Source organism: Haliotis rubra, unplaced genomic scaffold (genome assembly GCF_003918875.1).
Source record: "Haliotis rubra isolate DU_JTF1 unplaced genomic scaffold, ASM391887v1 Scf93, whole genome shotgun sequence".
Classification (NCBI taxonomy): domain Eukaryota; kingdom Metazoa; phylum Mollusca; class Gastropoda; order Lepetellida; family Haliotidae; genus Haliotis; species Haliotis rubra.
Genome location: NW_025767668.1, coordinates 1,583,221 through 1,605,000, shown reverse-complemented (window position 1 = coordinate 1,605,000; position 21,780 = coordinate 1,583,221). Strand labels below are relative to the sequence as shown.

Sequence of the window (21,780 nt, the reverse complement as noted above, 5' to 3'; positions counted from 1 at the left end):
ATTAAATGTTTTCTCTTTCACATGACCAACCAATGAAAAAGCTGGAAATGGTAATGGAGGTGTACTCCTTTTAACAAATCATTTGCAGGAAAGATTAGGATATGCTGATAATTCTATACATGAAGTGCTGTAATTCTGAGATAATCATTATGTAGATAGAAGTCTTTGATCTTCGTCAACACATTATCTTGGCATACATGTTTTGTCAATTTCAAGGTAATTCCCACGGACCTACTTGTGCATCTGTCATACTGACATGATTCCACCAGCAGAGTTGTTAATTTCACTGACGCTCATTTCAAACACAAACCTCTTACGTACATTACATCTCCTTGACGATGGAGGATCCATGCCAAGTCCTGTCACATGTTTAGTCTACCATTCAAAAGAAAAGCATTTCCAAACACAAATAACACAAATATTTACATTTTATAAAACTTATCCCTTTTCCCAATAAATATCTGATAATGGGTATATTTGCAAGTATGTAATCTCAAAAAATCCGAAACTGTTGTAATTCCAGATAATGACACAGAAATGAAAGCCGTTTACCAAACCATCGTAAAATGGACAAATTCTGAATTTTGTATTGAGCTGTGCTTGCCTCTAAATGACATATTTATTCAACACAAGTGATATAATGTTCTGGAGTGTTCATAGAATTCAAAGAATGATGACTGTTTAGTTTTTGTGTTAGGCAAATGGATAAGCGTTTCTTCTGTTTACACAAACCAAACACCAGCCGTGATAATGCTCCCAGTTAAACTACAGCAAACCTCGCCACTTCTGTCAAATCGTCCTTGCTAGTATAAACGTTTATAGAGCAATGGCAAATTTGACAAGTAAATATTTTTAAAACTCTACAGGTGATTTTTTTTCATGATTTTAAAATAGAGACATGATGTGGGGCTTTGCACATACAGGAATAAAAGGCAAACAGTTTTAGCATCCGGTTATAAATTATCAACCTTTGCCTCCAAAATACTTAGAAAAATTTAAAGATACATGTAGTAAATATTTTAAGGATGTTCAAATTGTAGATCTTAACATAGGCACTAAAATCAATAAATTTAACATTCTCTGGATTTCCAAACAAGAAACAGTAAATTTAGAACAAATAAAGTACCATAAAGTGTAAGTATGAAGTAAATTTGAGTTTAATTCATACAAATAGGGGGGGGGGGGAATTCATGCTGCTTGAAATGATAATCAGTGACTTCACTTTTCAACCTCACTAAAAAATTAATTGTTTTTGCGGATTCAAGTTTGTTTTACTGTTTTCAAAGAGAGTCTTAGACGCTTCCTTTCTCGAGCTGTGTATCGGCACATATTTTCCGATTCACATACTTATACCTTACAAGCTGTACTCATATCATATTGAAGTGGAACATAAAAGCACCTGAAATGTACACCTTTTACCCCTATTGAGATCATCACCTCACTGTCGATAATCTGAAATATACGCCCGATTATGCATTTACTTACAGACAAAGTAAATACCCTAAGAACACTAGCTAGACAGAACGTTCATTTCGAACTGGCCCAACAGGCGCTAGTCGAGTGTCAAAGGTCATTGTATCGCGGCATCGCCTTTGTTGAACAGTATCGTGTGTCTGTGTTTGCAGTGTCCAAACCTCTCCAGTTTTTACGCAGTGTCTCATGATGGGGAAATCTACAAAGTAGTATCTCTGTGACTTGTGTACAAGGTCCTTTGGGATCCACCCATGAGGTGAAATAAACGTGACAACGTCGGTATCATAAGTACGGATTATTCATCTTGTCTATCACCGAAATAATTACCTTGAATTACTCCATTACCAGAGTGCCAGGTTCGAACTCAGCAGGATATATAAACAAAAACACATGTTATCATGGCTTTAGGGTTTAGCGTACATACCATACATCTCTTAAGTCGTTTCTAAGCAGGTGTTTTATTCAGAAACACGTCTATTTCAACTGAGGTGTGTTCATTTCGGGTAGGCTAATCTCTGAATCGTTGGTACATGCTCTCGGCCTTTTGGGACCAACTTAGACGCAAAGTAAACTTGCTTGACATACCAACGATGTCCAGAGACAAGTACCTGTGAAAGGGACACGAATGCCGATGTCCCCACACACTATGGGAGGTATTTCAGACCATCCCATGTACATATCACACTTACCTATGTGATTACCACAAACATGGTCACTGGGAACAGCGTCCATTTCCTTTTGAGATATGTACATATCATAATATGTTTGTGTTTCAATTTGTGATATCCACATTCTGTGAATTAACGGGCTTCAATTTATGAAATGTACATCCATGTACATAAAAAAAATAAAAATGAAATAACAAATAAAAAAGAAGTTTAATCCATAAAAAGATCTTGTACATTTCATAGGTTTCAATTTGTGGAATGCATATTCAATAAAATGATAAGTTTCAAATTGTACTTTGTACATAACGCAAAGTCTTTGGAATTGGTTTCATTTTTTGCTACAGACATTTGTAAGCACAGGTTACAGTTTTTCATATGTACATTCCATAAAAGAGCTGGTTTCAATTGTGATATGTTCCTTTTGTAAATGATGGTTTTGCATAGTGGCTCATGCTTATGGTAGGGACGTACATGCTTACCCTTTACCTGAACACCTGGTCTCATCACTGATTTTCAATTATCCAATCATATGTTTGCTGCTATTTTTTTCTTCTCACGCCCAATGGAATATGTTTCAGGGGTAACCAATATTAGTTATTCTATGGAGGTGATGTTTTCCAATTTTAATAATGTTTTGTATTGACATCAGTTTGTATGTTTGTTTGTTCATTGATGCCACACCCAGAAGTATTGGAGGTATGTAGCAGTTGTTGGGAAATAATTGAGTCTGGATAGACAATCAGGTGGTCGACATCATGAGCACTGATCTAAGGGACATGATGACATTCATCAACCAAGTCAGTGAGTAACAATAATCAATAAGTAACCTCTTATAACAAGTGTAATCACCACTTATGACAAGCATGGGTTACTGAAGACCAATTTTACACCACATTGACACAGGTCACCTTAATACCTTTGCTTATATGAACAGATAGCTTCATATAAAATCCTATCGCTTTAATAACGTCCTGAGCAATAAAAACTCTACCAAAGGCATACTTCTGTAATCGTTGACCTTCAGTAACCTTGACAATTGATGCCCTTTTCAGCATTTGACATTAGCCATAACATAATCAAATCTTGCCCTATACATGTAACAATTGTTAATCATAAACATTGCATAACTGTCGATCATGTTCGAAATAGACAACACATTTAATGTACACAACTTTGTGAATCATGAGAGCTCCACCATCCAATATGCAATTGACAAGGTTGTACATATCAGCAGTGCTGAAATTGACATGTTTCAAAAACAAGATCCCAAAAACAAGGAGCATATATGTGATAAAACTTCTAGTACACAGCATTTGAACATTCCCAAACTGTAATGGAAACTGTCCCATTTCATGCTTTTACACTTAGATATGGAATGTCAGTGCAAAATACCCAGTTTTGACTATCTTTAGAAAACGAAATCATTCTTTTGTGTAAAGGGAATAGTAGCTATGAAAATTAAATGGAGAATTGAAAATCAGTGATGACACCAGGTGTTCACTAAAATGATAGACATGTCCTTCCCTACCAGATGCATCAGCCACCACACAAAAATCGACCTGTGAAGATCCGGGTTAGAATTGATCTTCAGTAATCCATGCTTGTCGTAAGAGGCAACTAACGGGATCGGGTGGCACGCTAACTTGGTTGACACATGTCATCGTATCCCAGTTGCATAGATCGATGTTCATGCTGTTGATCCCTGGATTGTCTGGTCCAGACTTGATTATTTCCAGACCGCTGCCATATAGCTGGAATATTGCTGAGTGCGGTGTAAAACTAAACTCACTCACTCACACAAAAATCATCATTTATGAAATGAACATATCACAAATTGAAAGCAGTCATTGTATGGATTGACCATATGAAAAACTGAAACATTAAGTTTTACCTCACTGCACTAAATACTAAAATATCTCAAATTTAAGAAAATAAGAACTTTAAAACAATTTCAAACAATAATTATTTTGCCTCAGTTTGCCTGCCTTTGTTTGAGAATCCTAGATAATCTGTGTATTTTATATGTGAACTGCATAATGTTCATCATTTAAAAAAAAGTATAAAGGGCAGAATGAACATTTCAAAACCTTCAAAGAAAACCTGTCAATTTCACAAACAGATTATCACTCTACTTGTAGATGTACGTTGTATTATCAGCGCCAGCTATATTTGGTTTCCACGCACTATGGGACATAAATATTGGAAATACAAATAATATTTTTGTCAGTTTTAGGATTAAGGGTTTAAATTCAACAAAAGAATCACTGTTGCATAATGATGAAGTGTTAATAGTGTCTGTGACTTCGCTGCAAGGAAGAAGTTTGATTACCAAAGTTTTACAAAGCCGAGATTAGAATCCTGTTATGAGACCGATCTCCAGCTGATTGTGTGACATGAAGCAGAGACGTAAATGTTGTCTCGTCTATTTAACGAAAACATTTTATTGGTTTACCTGAGATATTTTTGCACATTTGGCTGTAAATATTTAATAAATTCAAAAAAACATCAGCAGTTTATGAAAGTTCACCCTGATCTTTGACTTGAGGGGTGAAGGGGAAGTCGTACACTTGAAGACATGTTCACAGGGAATGTGACCATGTTGAACACAGCGGGGCTCTGTCAGTTTCTGCAGTGGTTTATAGAGTAGACAGTAGACAGTGTGTAGACACCATCTTGCAAACAGTGTGTTTGCAGAAATAGTTAGCAAACAGCACACACATACAGTTTGCAGATAGCGTGCACATACAGTTTGAATTAGCATTCTACATACAGTTTGCAGAGAGCATACAACATACAGTTTGCAGACAGCAGACTGCATATCATTGTCAGACAGCTCAGTGGTTAAAGCGTTTGCTCATCACGCTGAAGGGTTCGATTCCCCATATGGGTACAATGTGAGAAGCCCATTTCTGGTGTTCCCCGCTGTGATGTTGCTGGAAAATTGCTAAAAGAGGCGTAAAACCACACTCACTCAGACAGCATATTACATACACTTGCACATTGCATACTACATACACTTTACAGAGATCATACTACATACTACATACACTTTGCAGACAGTAGATCACATTTAGATAGTATGCTGCACAGAATTTCAAAAGCATACTAAATAGACCTCCCAAAGCATAAAACATACACTTTGCAGAGATCATACTACATACACTTTGCAGAGATCATACTGCATACACTTTGCAGAGATCATACTGCATACACTTTGCAGAGATCATACTGCATACACATTGCAGAGATCATACTGCATACACTTTGCAGAGATCATACTGCATACACTTTGCAGAGATCATACTACATACACTTTGCAGAGATCATACTGCATACACTTTGCAGAGATCATACTACATACACTTTGCAGAGATCATACTGCATACACTTTGCAGAGATCATACTTCATACACATTTGCAGAGATCATACTGCATACTCATACTTACACTTTGCAGAGATCATACTACATACACTTTGCAGAGATCATACTACATACACTTTGCAGAGATCATACTGCATACACTTTGCAGAGATCATACTGCATACATACACTTTGCAGAGATCATACTACATACACTTTGCAGAGATCATACTGCATACACTTTGCAGAGATCACACTGCATACACACTTTGCAGGCATACACTTTGCAGAGATCATACTGCATACACTTTGCAGAGATCATACTGCATACACTTTGCAGGGATCATACTGCATACACTTTGCAGAGATCATACTGCATACACTTTGCAGAGATCATACTGCATACACTTTGCAGAGATCATACTGCATACACTTTGCAGAGATCATACTGCATACACATTGCAGAGATCATACTACATACACATTGCAGGAGATCATACTGCATACACTTTGCAGAGATCATACTGCATACACTTTGCAGAGATCATACTGCATACACATTTGCAGGGATCATACTGCTGCATACACTTTGCAGGGATCATACTGCACTGCATATACACACTTTGCAGGATCATACTGCATACACTTTGCAGGGATCATACTGCATACACATTGCAGAGATCATACTGCATACACTTTGCAGAGATCATACTGCATACACAGATCATGCAGGGATCATACTGCATACACTTTGCAGATCATAGTCTTTGCAGAGATCATACTGCATACACTTTGCAGAGATCATACTGCATACACATACACACTTACTGCATACACATTGCAGAGATCATACTGCATACACTTTGCAGAGATCATACTGCATACACTTTGCAGAGATCATACTGCATACTGCACACTTTGCAGAGATCATACTGCATACACATTTGCAGGGATCATACTGCATACACACAGAGATCATACTGCAGCAGGATCATACTGCATACACTTTGCAGAAGAGATCATACTGCATACACTTTGCAGAGATCATACTGCATACACATTGCAGAGATCATACTGCATACACATTGCAGGGATCATACTGCATACACTTTGCAGAGATCATACTGCATACTTTGCAGGGATCATACTGCATACACTTTGCAGAGATCATACTGCATACATAGAGATCATACTGCATACACTTTGCACATTGCATACACTTTGCAGATCATATTGCATACACTTTGCAGGATCATACTGCATACTGCATCACACATACACTTTGCAGGGATCATACTGCATACACATTGCAGAGATCATACTGCATACACTTTGCAGAGATCATACTACATACACTTAAAGTCTTTGCAGAGATCGTACTACATGTATTGTAATGTACTACATAAACCTAGAATCTACCTCCCTTGTTCCCTTACACACATACACCATGTACATATCTATTTTATTATCAATAAAACTCACTACTTATTCCACAGCGCAGCCATTGAATGTCCGATGTGTCATCAAAACCGTCGCCAAACAACATCCACAATAGTAAATGTCTATTTATACACATGTTCTATCTTAATATTTCGACAAACAACATGACGAGAGGTTTTATTTCTTTTTAATGTTTATTTCATGGTATATGGGTTTTTGTCTGCAACACAGCTAGGAAGTAAGTCCTCTTGCTATGTTAATTTCCATCGTCTCTTCCCAACACAAGTCAATCAATTGATCAGCCAGTCGATTGTCCTGTGGACAGTTTAGGTAGTGTATATGGCAGACTGACCAGAGGGGGGCCTGTATATGAGAGGGGTTTGTATACAATCTGAGGTGGGGGAACTAACGGCTGTTCTTTGATAATGTTGGACTTTGATGAGGTTGGTTTTTATGAGCATTTTTCAGATAAACTTCAATTTATGTTTGAAGGTTCTGGGTTGGGGAGTGAGTAAAACCAGGTGTCAGCTGTATTCAACAGCAATAAAATGGTGAAACAAAGCGAAGGCACACCAGTGTGGGGTGTGGAACTCTGGGATAGGTGCTCCCGGGGTGGTGGGATTGGGGATAGGCACTCACTTTGACAGCTTGCCTGAATACACAGACATTGATCTGACATGTGGAATTGTGCTTAATCTATAAAAATACCTTTCTATCAAGTTCAATGTACTACATTGACCACTTGCATCTTAGAAGTACCATTCCATCTGACTCACTTCAGTAGACTTTCCTCGACAACATGTGATGAATTATCAACACAGGTGTCAATATCAACCCTCACTGCACGTCATTTCATTGTTGTCATGACAACATGGGTTTACATTTCATGTCAATTTCAACTGAATGACTTGTAGGAAATATTTCCTGCTTTAACCAATACAGAATATTTACCAAACCCAAATATATTTCTGTTCTTTTCCTTGTTCCACATCATGTTAAATTCAAGTGGATTATTCGAAGGAAAGATTTCCGGCTTAACCATGGCTCAAATATTAACACAAACCAACATATATCCTTCTGGTTCTTTTCTCGTTCCATATCATAATTAGTATTACCTCTAGCCACTTTTTAGGCAGTGGGTATCTATTTTACACAGACTGAGTGAGTGGTGGTTGATACTACCCTTTTCGCAAACACCTGTAGTCAGTAGTGATTCTGATCCATTCATTATATTCACGACAAGCATACCTTTTATGCCAAAAGGATTTTGTTCCATCGGATAATCAAAACTGGTTCTTCTCTTGTGTTAGTGTTTTATATTTACCTGTTCCCCAGCTGTTTGCAAACCACCCAAACACCTAATTAGTCACACGTTTTGAGTGACAGATATTTACGTGACGTAACTCAGTAATGAATTCTCTCAGGTTTCACCAGTTGTCAATTTCAGAAGTCGTTAATAATCAAACCAAGAGAAACATGGTAGAAAGCAGATCTTATCGCAAAGACGTATGAGGAAATTACCCAGAATGCATTTGTACTGTCAAATGTTTTAGTGGCCTCCTTGCAGTTTATGACATTAGCATGTCGACATTACGCTTATTTCATCAGTACCTCTGACCAGGGTACATACAAACCTACATGTACGAAACTTCTTGTGAATTATGTTCTTTATTGTTGCTGTCACTTGTCAGTCAAAACAAGAAAACATTCAATCCAAAAGCAACCAGTCAAAAAAAAATAGATTCAAAATATTTTTTTTCCAAGGAAAATTAAGTTTTTTTTCACACATGTCATAACTTATATTGTTTTTCAGCTCTCATTACATATAGAAAAAAATTATATATCGCAAGTGAATGTGTGAGTTACTGATTTATCCACCTAAGCTAGAAATAAAAAAGAGCAGTGAAATTGCCTCATCTGTTTCATATTTAGATCTGTGTATAAAGATTGTGAAGACAAAAATACATTTCAAAACATGATAAGACGGATGATATCTATTTCCTAAAGTCAATGCACTTTACGTAAAGTGATATTCCAACAGCTTCAGACTTTGGGTTTAATTCCACAACTTTTGGGGTACTATTGTTCATGCACTTTCTACCAAGATTTCAAGTCAGCATAAAACTTTTGTTTAATAGTTGTTCAGGGTTACAAAGCTCAAGGCCTCTAAAAGCTTTCAAAGCATTTCAGTAGATGTGTTGAGAACTGAGATACACATGACCGACTCTGACCGACCAGTCCTTCTTTTATCCCTAAATGGCAAGCAGGCATGGTAACAACAAATACCACAGTTTAACATCTGCATTCAAGGATCTGTTACTTGAGCAGGCTGGGTAAGAAGAAATACCATCTTTTAATATCTGCATTCAAGGATCTGTTACTAGAGCAGGCTGGGTAACAACAAATACCATCTTTTAATATCTGCATTAAAGAAACTGTTACTAGAGCAGGCTGGGTAACAACAAATACCATCCTTTAACATCTGCTTTCAGGGATCTGTCACTTGAACAGGCAAGGTGACAACAAATACCATCTTTTAATATCTGCATTCAAGGATCTGTTACTAGAGCAGGCTGGGTAACAACAAATACCATCCTTTAGCATCTGCATTCAGGGATCTGTTACTTGAGCAGGCAAGGTAACAACAAATACCATCTTTTAATATCTGCATTAAAGAAACTGTTACTTGAGCAGGCAAGGTAACAACAAATACCATCTTTTAATATCTGCATTCAAGGATCTGTTACTAGAGCAGGCTGGGTAACAAGAAATACCATCTTTTAATATCTGCATTCAGGGATCAAACCATCGACCTTCAACTCTCCGTGCAGATGCCCGCACCACTCTTACAGACGTGTTTACTTAAATTATGTTTATCTTTTTTAAAGAGGACGTATGCCAGACGATAAATACGAAATATATCTGAAACATTATTTAAGGTAATGATATCATGGGGGGATGCTGCACGTTGCTCTCACATGTAGATCTTGCGTTGTTCATTGCATGTTTCTCTCGTAGATTTCAATTACAGTTTTTACCCCAAGAAAACAATGAGTGATGACATTGTCCCAAGTCAGAGAAATTACTGTCCCCACCAGCTGACAAGGGAATTTGGTGCGCTATTTGTAATCTACGGGCCACACAGACCAATGGACGAGACACCTACGCACATTTAGTGTAAGTTTACACCCACCTGCTCCGAACTTAACTACCCTGTTAAAAAACATGAAGGTCTGGTAAAGAAGGTTGTTGTTTTCAGATAGCTATGTCAGGATAAATTTGTTTTCCTCTAACTTGATAAATTACTACAATTTACATCGAGTACATCATTCTGTTACTTAAAGGGAGTTTTCTTAATATTTCATCAAACTCTGATATTTACCTCCAAACAATGTTGTCCCATTTAATTGCTCTTAGATCAAATCCAACGAGTGATGGCTATCATTAAAATGATCTTCAAGAACAAATGTAAGATTTATGCATGACCTCATATCAATTTTCAAAGACCCCATCTTATATCAGTACCTCAAAATGTCAATATGTTTTTTGAGAATTTACACCGAGAATGATAGCAAGGTCACAAGAAAAAGATAAATAATATTTTGAAGGGTTGTGTAATTTACGCCTTGTCTGCTGTCATTAGTTTCCGTGGGGATGACTTTGACTGACAGGCATGGGGGTACTTAGTCCCCTGTCAACATCCTGTGGGGGCTCTCTGCAGCCTGTGGGGTGTTATCAGACCAGGCTACTTACAACACCTCCAGCAAAGATAGCCCTACACCCAGGTACTCTGCGGGCTTCCTTCACTATCAGCCGGTTGGCGTTGTTTGCTGTGTCTGGACAGTATTATAATACACTGTTGTGATTTAAATACCATCAACTGGATCATGTAAGGATGTATATTTTTAAACTGACACCTTCAAAATATATTCAGCGAAATCATAACTTTACTGACTGAGTTTGGTTTTCGACGCGTTAAGCAATATTCCAGCAACATCACAGCAGGGGACACCAGAAATAGGCTTCACACATTGTACCCATGTGGGGATTCAAACCCGGGTCTTCAGTGTGACGAGCCAACGCTTTAACCATTAGGCTACCTAACCGCCCCCATAACTTTACATTCAGATACCTGTTGATACATATACCATGGTGTTTTGCATCATATGCTTGTTTTCTGAAATCTTCACACATCTAAATTTGGATACAAATGTACTTTGATGATACAAAATTTTAATTTTTTAAATATAATTTATATCATCATGACCTGCTTTCTATACACATAAGATCAGTTATTTGTTAACCAAACTGGAGTATTGCACCAATGTTCTATATTTTCCACCATATTGTGATGCCAACTTTTTAAAAACACATAAAGTTCACAAAAACATTCAGATGGAAGTCGACAGATGTGTGCATGTTAATATAAAATAACATGGATGCAATCTAACTGGCACTATATAACAATGACGTGGTTCACTGAGGTGTTGGATATCTACGTGGTTTCTAAAGTTACTCTTGTTAATCAATTTTTGCTTTAATCTTGGATTATTTTCAGACTGATATGATATAAAGAGATTATCAGCCTTGTATTTTTCATATAATCATGTACTGCAAATATACAGGGCCTTGATTTTCGAAGCTCTCTTAGTGCTAAGATAGTCGTAAGTTAATGTTAAAGTATGGCTCTTACGACTCTCTTAGCGCTAAGAGAGCTTCGAAAATCTAAGCCCTGAAGTATAACGTTCGTCTCATCAAGGGCAGATAATCTGTATGTTTTTTTCTTGTTTTTCAGAAAACCATATAACACACATAAAATTGGAGATCTTTTGTCCTTAATGTCTTCATATGAAAGTATTCCAATTGAAAGATCATTTCTCATTAATCATAAGTGGGTTTGTTACCTAGATTTGTAGACAGACTAAGATCCAGAATCTGTTGATTGACAGGTGATGTCGAGTCCATCTTTAGATGTTATATGTCACTGTGACCTGATATGTACAAGCCATATACATGACACGTGCAATGTACACTTGACATATCACCAATACAAATTACCGTAACATTGTGCCCATTTAACAGCTTAGATCCTTCCCAGAAATTGACTAATCTAATAAAAAGGTGCGTTTCTCGAAACTGCGTCAAACACTTGTATCAAGTATGGTTTCATGACAATTTTTCCAGCCATTGATTATACCATTACGGACATCAACACCTTGGCATGAAGCGTGAGAGGTATCATCTCATATATAAAGAATCACATTTCATAGATCCATAATTTTGAACAAATTGCATCAATTACAGATCTTTTCCCCTCAAATATTTTAACACTCTTCCATTTAACACCTGATGGAGTTTATCCTGCCTCAAAATTGTTCAACAGAGTATACGAAAACTTAAACATTTTCCTGACTGTAAAAGTTTCACGAAAGGTAATTCAGTCTTGCTTGGTCAGTCAGTTGAATCCGTTTCATCTCTAATAACCTTCATTGTGAAGAAAATATGAGACATCCACTGGAGTACATGCTTGACAGGAAATGTACAAGCGACATCTTCTTGTTGTCAATAGCGAAATGAACAAGGTGGCAAACAATCGGAGTGAATGGTGTCCCGGCAGCAGTTGTGGGTACATTGTTGTACATTTCACATGCTGATGATCGCACATGGAGTCTTTACCTCCATCATTACACCTGACCTAGTTCCTTTGAAATCGACATGATCTAACATAATATATGACTCACATTAAGAGCACAAAGAGTAAAGGAGTGGATAGGAAAAATGATGTTCTTTCCTCAGAGATAACGCAAATCAGTCAGGTGGGTTAATGGTTTAGTATCACTCAAGCTACAGGGGACAGGATGGGTTCAAACACTGTCACCGTGGGAGATTCAAACATGGTTTTTAAGCAAACACCTTAACTATTAGGCTACTTTACCCCTCACTCACTTTACAATTATAGAACCGTGAAGATCCGGGTTAGAATTGGTCTTCAGCAACCCATGCTTATCGTAAGAGGCGACTAAAGGGATTGGGGGTCAGACTTGCTGACTTGGTTGACACGTGTCATCGAATCTCAATTATGTAGATCGATGCTCATGCTGGATCACTGGATTGTCTGGTCCAGACTCAATTATTCCAGACTGCCACCATATAACTTGGAAATTGCTGATTGCGGTGTTAAACAACAAACCTACAGATTTACCGTTATGGTGAGGGAATGAGCTGGTCTTAACGCCGTCTTAACCATATTCCATATATCACAGTGTGTCAGCTGGCTGGGGGAGCAGAGCTTGTTGTAGTGCAGTTGTTAGGTATTTACCACTGTGCTGTTTGTTGTTAATGCCTCACTCAGCAATATTCCAGCTATACGATGGCTGTCTGTAAATTATCAAGTCTGGACCAGAAAATCCAGTGATTAAAATCATGGTGAAAAGCATAAGCATGGGTATGGTGTTGACAAACCGAGAATTAGGATGAACTAGGTTCGAAAACCCTTGACCATAGGATTCTGGTGTTCCCAAGGGAGGTAACTCTGCACAGCAAATTGAGACTTAGAAGACTGAACCAACTATAGCCTGTTCACAAATACATGTCTCTGGAATGAGGGATGATTGTTATCTTGTCTTTCAAATTATGAGTCATGTTTACAATCTGCTAAAATGACAAAAAATGGTGAATAGCCTGTATTCAAAGTCATAAACTAATTTCAGGATTACAAAGAGTTGAACTGAGGAAATGGTGATCCTGTTTTAGAAATAATGAACTCAGTTCATGATAAGCAAATGGGTAAAAGTTGTGATCTTATCTCAAGACAGAGATTCATGAAGCCACAATTTAAACTTTACGGTTTTGCAATGTTTTCATATTTAATGGACATCACTTTAAACATTGACTCAACTGAAGAACTTTTTGAAATCCCTTAAGACAACTGCCGAGAAAATGTTTGAGAGATAAAGTTTGTAATACCAAACCTTAAGTGTGGTATCTCGTTCAAATCAGCAGAAAATCCCCTTTCTGATGAAACCCCATTACCCATAAATTTTATCCTAATATTTAACGAAATTTTAAAATGGCTTAAAGTTGCAAAGCCAACAATAGAGAGGTCAGTGTTATGCTGGATGACTGATGGGGAATGGCAGGCTAAGAGTAGGGAGGAGGTATCACTTTGTGGTGGCCAGTGTCCACTTAAGTTTGACCGGTGGTAAGACAAGTGCCCTCAGGTGAACATGAGCATTACCAGGGTCAGTGAGATGGTCATCAAAGGCCTTGCTGGACACTCAGGAAACAGTGGAAGGACAATGGTCAATATTGACTCAGATCTCCTTAACAAGATAAACACATGATACTGTCCCACTATTAACAGCTGAACACAGTCGGCATTAAAAGTTTGGGATAGAGTCTAAAGAATAATGCTGAATATTGTGTGACATAAAATCATACTACTTTACGGAGTTGAAATCAAATGCTTTCCTATGAGTTGCATCAGAACACACTTCCAGGAATCAATTATTTCTGTAAAAGAGTAGTTACCATCCAAACTACCAATCTGGGAATCAAACCAAGTCCCATGTGTGTGCTTAGCAAGAACATATACCACTGGCCTAATCCATCAAAAGAAATGAGATATTCTTCATATTTCATAGTGAATCTATAAGTGCTATCCTTCTCTCTAAAACCAAACAGAAGCAAAATGGGTAACCGTGGTAACAAGTGATGGAATAAATCTTTAAACAATGTCAATACTATGTAATATTTAAAAAGTGAGAGTGTAAATTCAAACTAAAAACAGACATGGTTACATCTTATTTTTCTATGAATATTTATATACATGTGAATTATGATTTACATATTGATTGGAAATATATCAAACCAAACACATTAGAACTAAGTGACCACAAGGCTTACTGAGGGAAACATTATTTTTGTATTATATTATATTATTGTAAATCAAACCATTTGAATAAAACAATTAGGTGTATCAAATGTTCACGATAACACAGCCCCCCTGCGAGTCGGATGAACATTTAGAAATGTACTTCGTCGAAAAACTTACAAGAAATGTTTTGATGGCTTTGATCAGTAAATCATTACCAACATGAATCAATGTGAGTTAATATGTTACACAAACTTCACAGGATCTTTGAAGATCCTATTTCAAGATTTTCAAATCGGAATATTTGGATGATTAATCAATATACACCCTGGCTGATTAGGTACAATTTTCTGGGGCCACAGGCAAATAAATCTTAAGAGACCTGGTGGTTTCGTCCATTTCTTTATCTTGGTTTTGGCATAATCCACATGGTTATTTGCAGTGTAAAACATTACAAAAAGGTTCAAAGTTTGACAAAACATTTAAAGGATAGATGGATGACTAACTGCGAAGAACTTTGATTCCACTTCAAATAGTTTTTCCTGATCTGTTTCATGTATGGGCCCAAAACTATTTGACAAAATCATAGGAAAATTGAAGTTAAAAGTTTTACATTCCAAAATGAAAACATAAATTATTATCAGGTTAATATCCAGGTTTTAATTAATATTTTGTAATGATCACAGCAATGTAATTTGTATCTCGCGTAGTATGTGAAAAACATCCTTTCCTGTGGCTTATTTTGTTTCAACCCTGTTGACCTAAGAAGAATTTGTGAACTTCAAATTTAAATTAAAATAACATACTTTCCTGACAACACACGCTACCTGTACTTGTAGCCACATGTGCAAAACATTAGAACTATCTAAGTGATGGAAGGATGAGGGGAGCAGGGAGAGAATCAACAGGGAGGGTGAAAGTGTGAAAATTAAAACAAAATAGAGCTGACATTCTTTAAAAAAATGGTTGGAGAAAATTTGAAATAGACATTCATGCCAAATATATACATTCAATAATATTGATGACCTAGTCGTGTATCATATCTTCTATGGCTGTTTCTTTCTGGAACAGGTGCATCTGTTTACGCAGTGTGAGAGACCTCTTCCATAGCCTTCTCGCTGTAGTCCCTTTAGCTCTGTGCATATTACTAACACAGCATTGAAGCCAGCAATTCTCACCTCATCTGTACTTTCGAAATAATTAATACATTCTATCATACCCCTTCAACAGATAACGCCAGATCAATCCAAGCTATACAACGATAACATAGCTAGCATTTCCTCAGGGTCGGATTCAACTTCTCTTCAAGCCACAAAACAAGGGCTAGGGGGTTGAAGCCTTACAGAGGGCCAGAGTTGGGTTCGATTGCTTGGCCGATAAAGTGTATAAAACTCTAATTAGGGTTCATGTAAAAATGTGTACCTCTCCCGGAAATGTCAGGCATATCTTGCAGCTTTGGCATCAAGCAAAATAGTTCTATTGTAAAAATGTCACAGAGCTTTCTGAGATGATATAGCAATGCCAGGAAGACATAGGATTTAGCCATTGCCTGAGTAACATACAAAAAACGATTTCTATACTTGTTGAACTTCTTCGGCAAAAGTGGAGATATTTGGATTAGTGTGATCAATATTTTCTTGACTATTTCCATCTTAAAAAGGGCTAAAATGATCATGTGTTTGTAAACTTTGACAAGTGTTGTTGAAAGTTGAATTATAAATTGAAATTGAAAAAAAGGACACAGATATAATAAGATGTTCGAAAACACATAAATCTACTTTATTCTATATGCTGAGATAATTTATTTATTTACAAAAAATACATTATTGATATATTTAAATGATTTTTATGGCATGATATAAGCAATAATATCTCCATTACAGATATATTCAGAGTTTATCAGAGACATTATTATATTCTTTTAAATTTTATCTTCAAACTTACAAAAGAATATCCGTAGAGCTTCACCATTTATTTTCTTGTCGGAAACAAAAACAGACTTTTTCAAGAGCTGTCATCACGTAGGTTTCCAAACAAACAGGACGAGTGAAAAAGACATGCTAAAAACGTTCACCCCAGCTCACGCCAAGCTCACACTCAACAAACACCTAATAAAATAGCAGATTTATTTCCATTCTAACGCATACAATATTTTTTACACATTTTTTAAAAAATGATCAAAATCTCTGTTTAAGATACCAAAGTTAGGGTTAGCAAATCAGATCGGCCAGGAAAAACATGAAAAATGTCTTCATGAAGGAAGTATGTTGAAATAAATCTCTAAACTATCGCGATGATCTCATAGCAGAAATTTACACTTGTCAATCAGGACATTTATACTATAAAGAATTACTCAGAACCTATTTCTTATCATGATGACAAAAACGCTTCAACGTCAGGAACGCAATGTTCATTTCACCTGTGATCTGTCAGTTATGCTTATGGATAGCCATATCTTATGCAACTGACGCCTGGCTTTTATAAACATACCTAACAACAATAAAATCACGTTCTGGTGAAACCAGAACCCCTCTTATCCGAGACTGCAGACCCCCGAAACCTCACCCCTTTTATCACAAGTAGGCGTAGACTGGGTTAGGCCACTTTGTTCTGTAGTATGGGACGAGATGTGGCATGATATTCGGCAATTTACGAGGCTAGAATATTAGCTATTGAAAATATGACGACAGTCCCCTCCTTGTTTTATAAAGGGTCAGGAAGCTAAAAGCATGCTATTGGGTACTTTTAAGTGCTGATGGATTATCTTTCCACAGAACCCGTCCCATCTTGTCTCCAGCACAAAGGCAAATTCTTCATGATTATGTAAATTGTAACATCATTTTATATTTGTGTTCATTATTGGTATTGTTTGTACTGCTTTGTGAAAATGTGTAAAAATAATTAAAAACTTTTGATTTGATATATGCTTTTCATTATAAATTATTCACAATGGAAAAAGAGGTGTAATTGTATTTCTGTGTTATTCATGATATCAGCTGTACAAGTCACAATCTAAATGGAAAATAGCGAGGAGCTTTCATTTTTCTTTGCAAATTTCTCATTGTTAGCAATTTTCAAACTTTTATCAAAACGTCAACTGTTAGTAAAAAGGTTACAATACATCAAATTTATTTTTCATGTATTACAGAAGTTTCTGGAAAGCAGAATATAAATTTGATTTATTCAATTTCCTTTCCAGTTTGATATATACTGCTCCACTGTCGACGGAAAATTGTTTTCAGTGCTTCACAAAACTAATTCCAATACGACAAGTGTATATTTAAGAAGAATGTCAGTTGCTTACCCCCATCACATGTTGATAAGTAATCTGTTTTGTGTACAAAATGACACAAAAAATTACTGTTTCAATTTACATATTTATTATCTTGCCAAATTTTAGATAATAGTCAAAATGTTAACTTAAAAAATGTACTTATTTTGGTTGGAAGGATAACGTTCCTGCTTGATGGTGATAATATTGATAATATAATATATAATATAATATATTGATGATGATGATGATGATGGTGGTGATGATAATGATGATGACGATTATCATCCTTGCTATTACTAACCCTCAACTACTTCACAACACTATGACCAGTCTGGAATATTGACCACATGTCAAGACGTAGACATTTCCATGAAATCAACCTGAAAGTGACATGGTCAGATTTCAACTGATCAAGTGTCAATCAGAATGTCTAGTCTGGTTCCCTGTCTCCTCTCCCTCCTTCACCCCTTTGCATCCCCTAATAGGCCTTTTACCCCTGAAATACCTCCATTAAGTTCATATCACAGTATAGTGAAACACCATGAAAACGCATAAAGGATTTTGACTCTAGATAAGTAACAACTGACTGGAGTAATATGTTCAGAAATTACTATGTGAATGTGGTGGATTCAAACTCGACTCAGACAGTGTGACTGCATTACTACCCATTTTCTCTTTTTGTCAATTTGTTGAAAATTATTTCAAATATTTGACTATTCACCTTCAGTTTGGATCATCATTATACATGAACTAATGCCCATTAGCAAACGGGATTGCCCATTACATTATATAACAATACATGTTAAAAAGAGTTTTATTAAAAGGCTTCCTTAAAAAAGTTATTGAAGTACATTTACCAGGGAGTACTTCAGAACACTGACCCCCTGATTATCCCTGCCATGCTCCCTAAATCAAAGACACTACACCATCCCTTTCTATCACCCTGAGAACATACTAACACGACCCCCTCTCAAGACTGCTTGTCTCCCTCCCGAGTTGAAAAGTCAACCATGTTCCTCCAGCGGGCGGTCACTCGCGACATCCTTATCAGCCTTAGGTCAGCTGTTTACTTGACACGTTCAGACAGTGAAAGGGTCTCGCTTGTATAGTGGCGCGTGGCCAATATAATTTCAGTTTATTTTTCTGTCTTGAGGGCAAACAAACATTATGTCTCACTGACAATTACAATGGTGAATGTTTCGACCTCTCCTGCGCGACTTTGTGATCGTCGGGGAACCGTTGTAGATTAAACAAGGGAGAGTAAATTACCTGATTAGTGAAATCGACATGAGTTGTTGTCTATTTCAAGACTGGTGTGAGGAGCTGTAGATTGCTGTACTTAGCTCTATAACAGTAACATACCTCAGTCCATACTGAATTTACAAAAATGTATATTTAAACCTAACAACATTTCCAACACAATTGACTAACTACTTGTCAAAGTCGCCATAACCCGTTACGTGAGTGAATTCACCTAAGTACATGTACCCATTTCGGGCAGTGTCACACTAATTACATATATTCAAATACACAGTCCCTTTAATAACCCGCAGTGTGTAATTCATCACGCATTTCAATCACAGCGCCTCAGAAACACCAGAATGAACCTACACGTAAAAATACCCAAGGCAATCGCAAAACCAGTGCGAGAAAAAGACGCTAACGGATTATGGAAACTTACGTAATTACTCCCCACTAAATCCCCGAAAACCATCGCAAAAGGTCAACGTTGTCAATTGCATCTTAGTCGTCGCGTATATCATGTAGATTTCACTAGCCCGCTACAACAGCCAGCGTTCGCTACCCGCTGTCGCTCTTATCCATTGCATGTGAGTTGTTGTCCGTATGCGTATGGCGGCCGTCGCAGTCGCTCCAATCTCATCTCTATTGATTTTACAACTTTTTACTCCTTTAGGCTAAATAAATGTTTACATTCAACAACAATTCTAAGACCACAGGAACTGATGGTAAAACTGATATATTATGACAATTTCATATTAACCCGTTATGTCCTTTTGACCGGAGAACCGATAGGTTGACTAATTGAATCTGGGCATATCTACAGACGTCAGTCGTCAAAACACAAATGTGATTATACAGTAAAGGTTTGCTAATACCAGGCTAATACAATGAAGTGAAATAAACCCCACGACAACGATACGTTGTTATAAAGTAAGTTGATTTAATTATCATAAATCGATATTAGCCGGAATTGCTTCTGGTTATACGAAATGGCAACAGTTGTCAAATGAATTTCGTCAAATATGTGACAGAAATTAATTATAAACTACATAGCTGCTTATTTCAAGTGTATATCTAGCAGAACATGTATGCGTTAGTGGACAGGTCAGGTAAGTTTTCAACATATTGAAATAATGCCGAGTTTTGCGTATCGAAGGAAGTATTGGTGTAAATTCGAGCGTGAGTTCGAAATGCGTTGATATAGATTCATATTGCAACTTTGATCGGATTAAAGGTTTGTATTTCATTCTATCAAAGAAAATGACATCACGGTTGAACGTTTCCCCGACAAAATGGTATCAAATTCAGACAATTATAATAATGGAGACAGTCCTAAGTCGCCGAAAATGCAACACTGGCCAAAGTTCGTGTCACCTGCCTTTCCAGGTCTGTACCTACCACGCACATATCTTTGACGTAATTCCAAATTTGACAATTGTATGACAACTTGGTAAACTGATGAGTCCAATAGGGAATAGATTTACAACTTATTCCAACCGTTTTGACACAGGGTTACGACTGTTTGAATAATCTAGCGACTTATGAAGATCCGGCACGCACTCTGATCGTTGTAGGTGTGAAATAAAGTGCCTGGTGAAATGACTGGAAACTGAAGCTATTTAACGAGACGAAAACTATGTGTACCACGGTTAAGATGCATGGGCTTAGCACGTGCGATATCTCACCATTTGTCTACGAAAATAATTCAGATATACGCTGTTAAACAACTGTCGAAACTTGTCAACATTTCAGCGACGCGAATCTCGCAGGCTGAACAGTACAGCCGCTCGCTGTCGACTGTACATCTGTAGGAATAATTGAGTGGCGATGGTGTCTGTGGTTTTGATGATGGACAAAAATAGGAAAATGAGAGAAAAAGTACTTACATTGGATTGGTGACGTTCCAGTGAACAGTATATCTTGCCGCTTCAATGACCCGATCTGACAGCAAGGAATATATCCATATCAGAAGTACTGTAAACACTATATTCCACGACATGGTGAAATGTGGTCCCCGATTCCTTCAAACTATTTATCCAACTTGATACTTCTTTCAAAAGTCGTTCACAAGTAAACCATACAGTAGGATGTCATCAACTCAACGCCAGACGTCCCAGAGGTCGGCCTACCCGGTCAAAATCTACCATTAGCAGCGCACTCGCGTCTCTTTCTGTTAACCCACGAGCGTGCGATAACAACAGTGTGAGGGGGCTTGGAGGGAAAGGGAGGTAACTCTAGTACGGTCAGGTGTAGCGATGGAAATAGACAAGCTACTGGTGACAGCGGTGAGTGTTGTCACTGGAAATAAACTAGCAGATCAGATCGGGAGGAGTTTAGAAACGTCGATCTTATTTCACTAGGATCCGTCTCAGCGCATTTGAACTTCTTAGGTAATTACGCGCTTAAAGCAACTTTGTAATGAGATATTTCCTTTGGTTTTTCAAGATG

The 21,780-nt window shown here is 37.2% G+C and overlaps 1 protein-coding gene across 1 annotated transcript in view; it reads right to left on the bottom strand.

The window, feature by feature from the left end:
• Positions 1 to 21,573, bottom strand: part of LOC124264527 (ephrin-B2-like) — a 330,127-nt gene extending 308,554 nt beyond the window's left edge. Inside the window, exon 1 of the mRNA XM_046699267.1 lies at positions 21,219 to 21,573. Within this exon, the coding sequence (XP_046555223.1) occupies positions 21,219 to 21,331 (113 nt within the window). The 5' untranslated portion in view covers positions 21,332 to 21,573. The remainder of the gene's footprint in view (positions 1 to 21,218) is intronic.
• Positions 21,574 to 21,780: the final 207 nt, after the last annotated feature.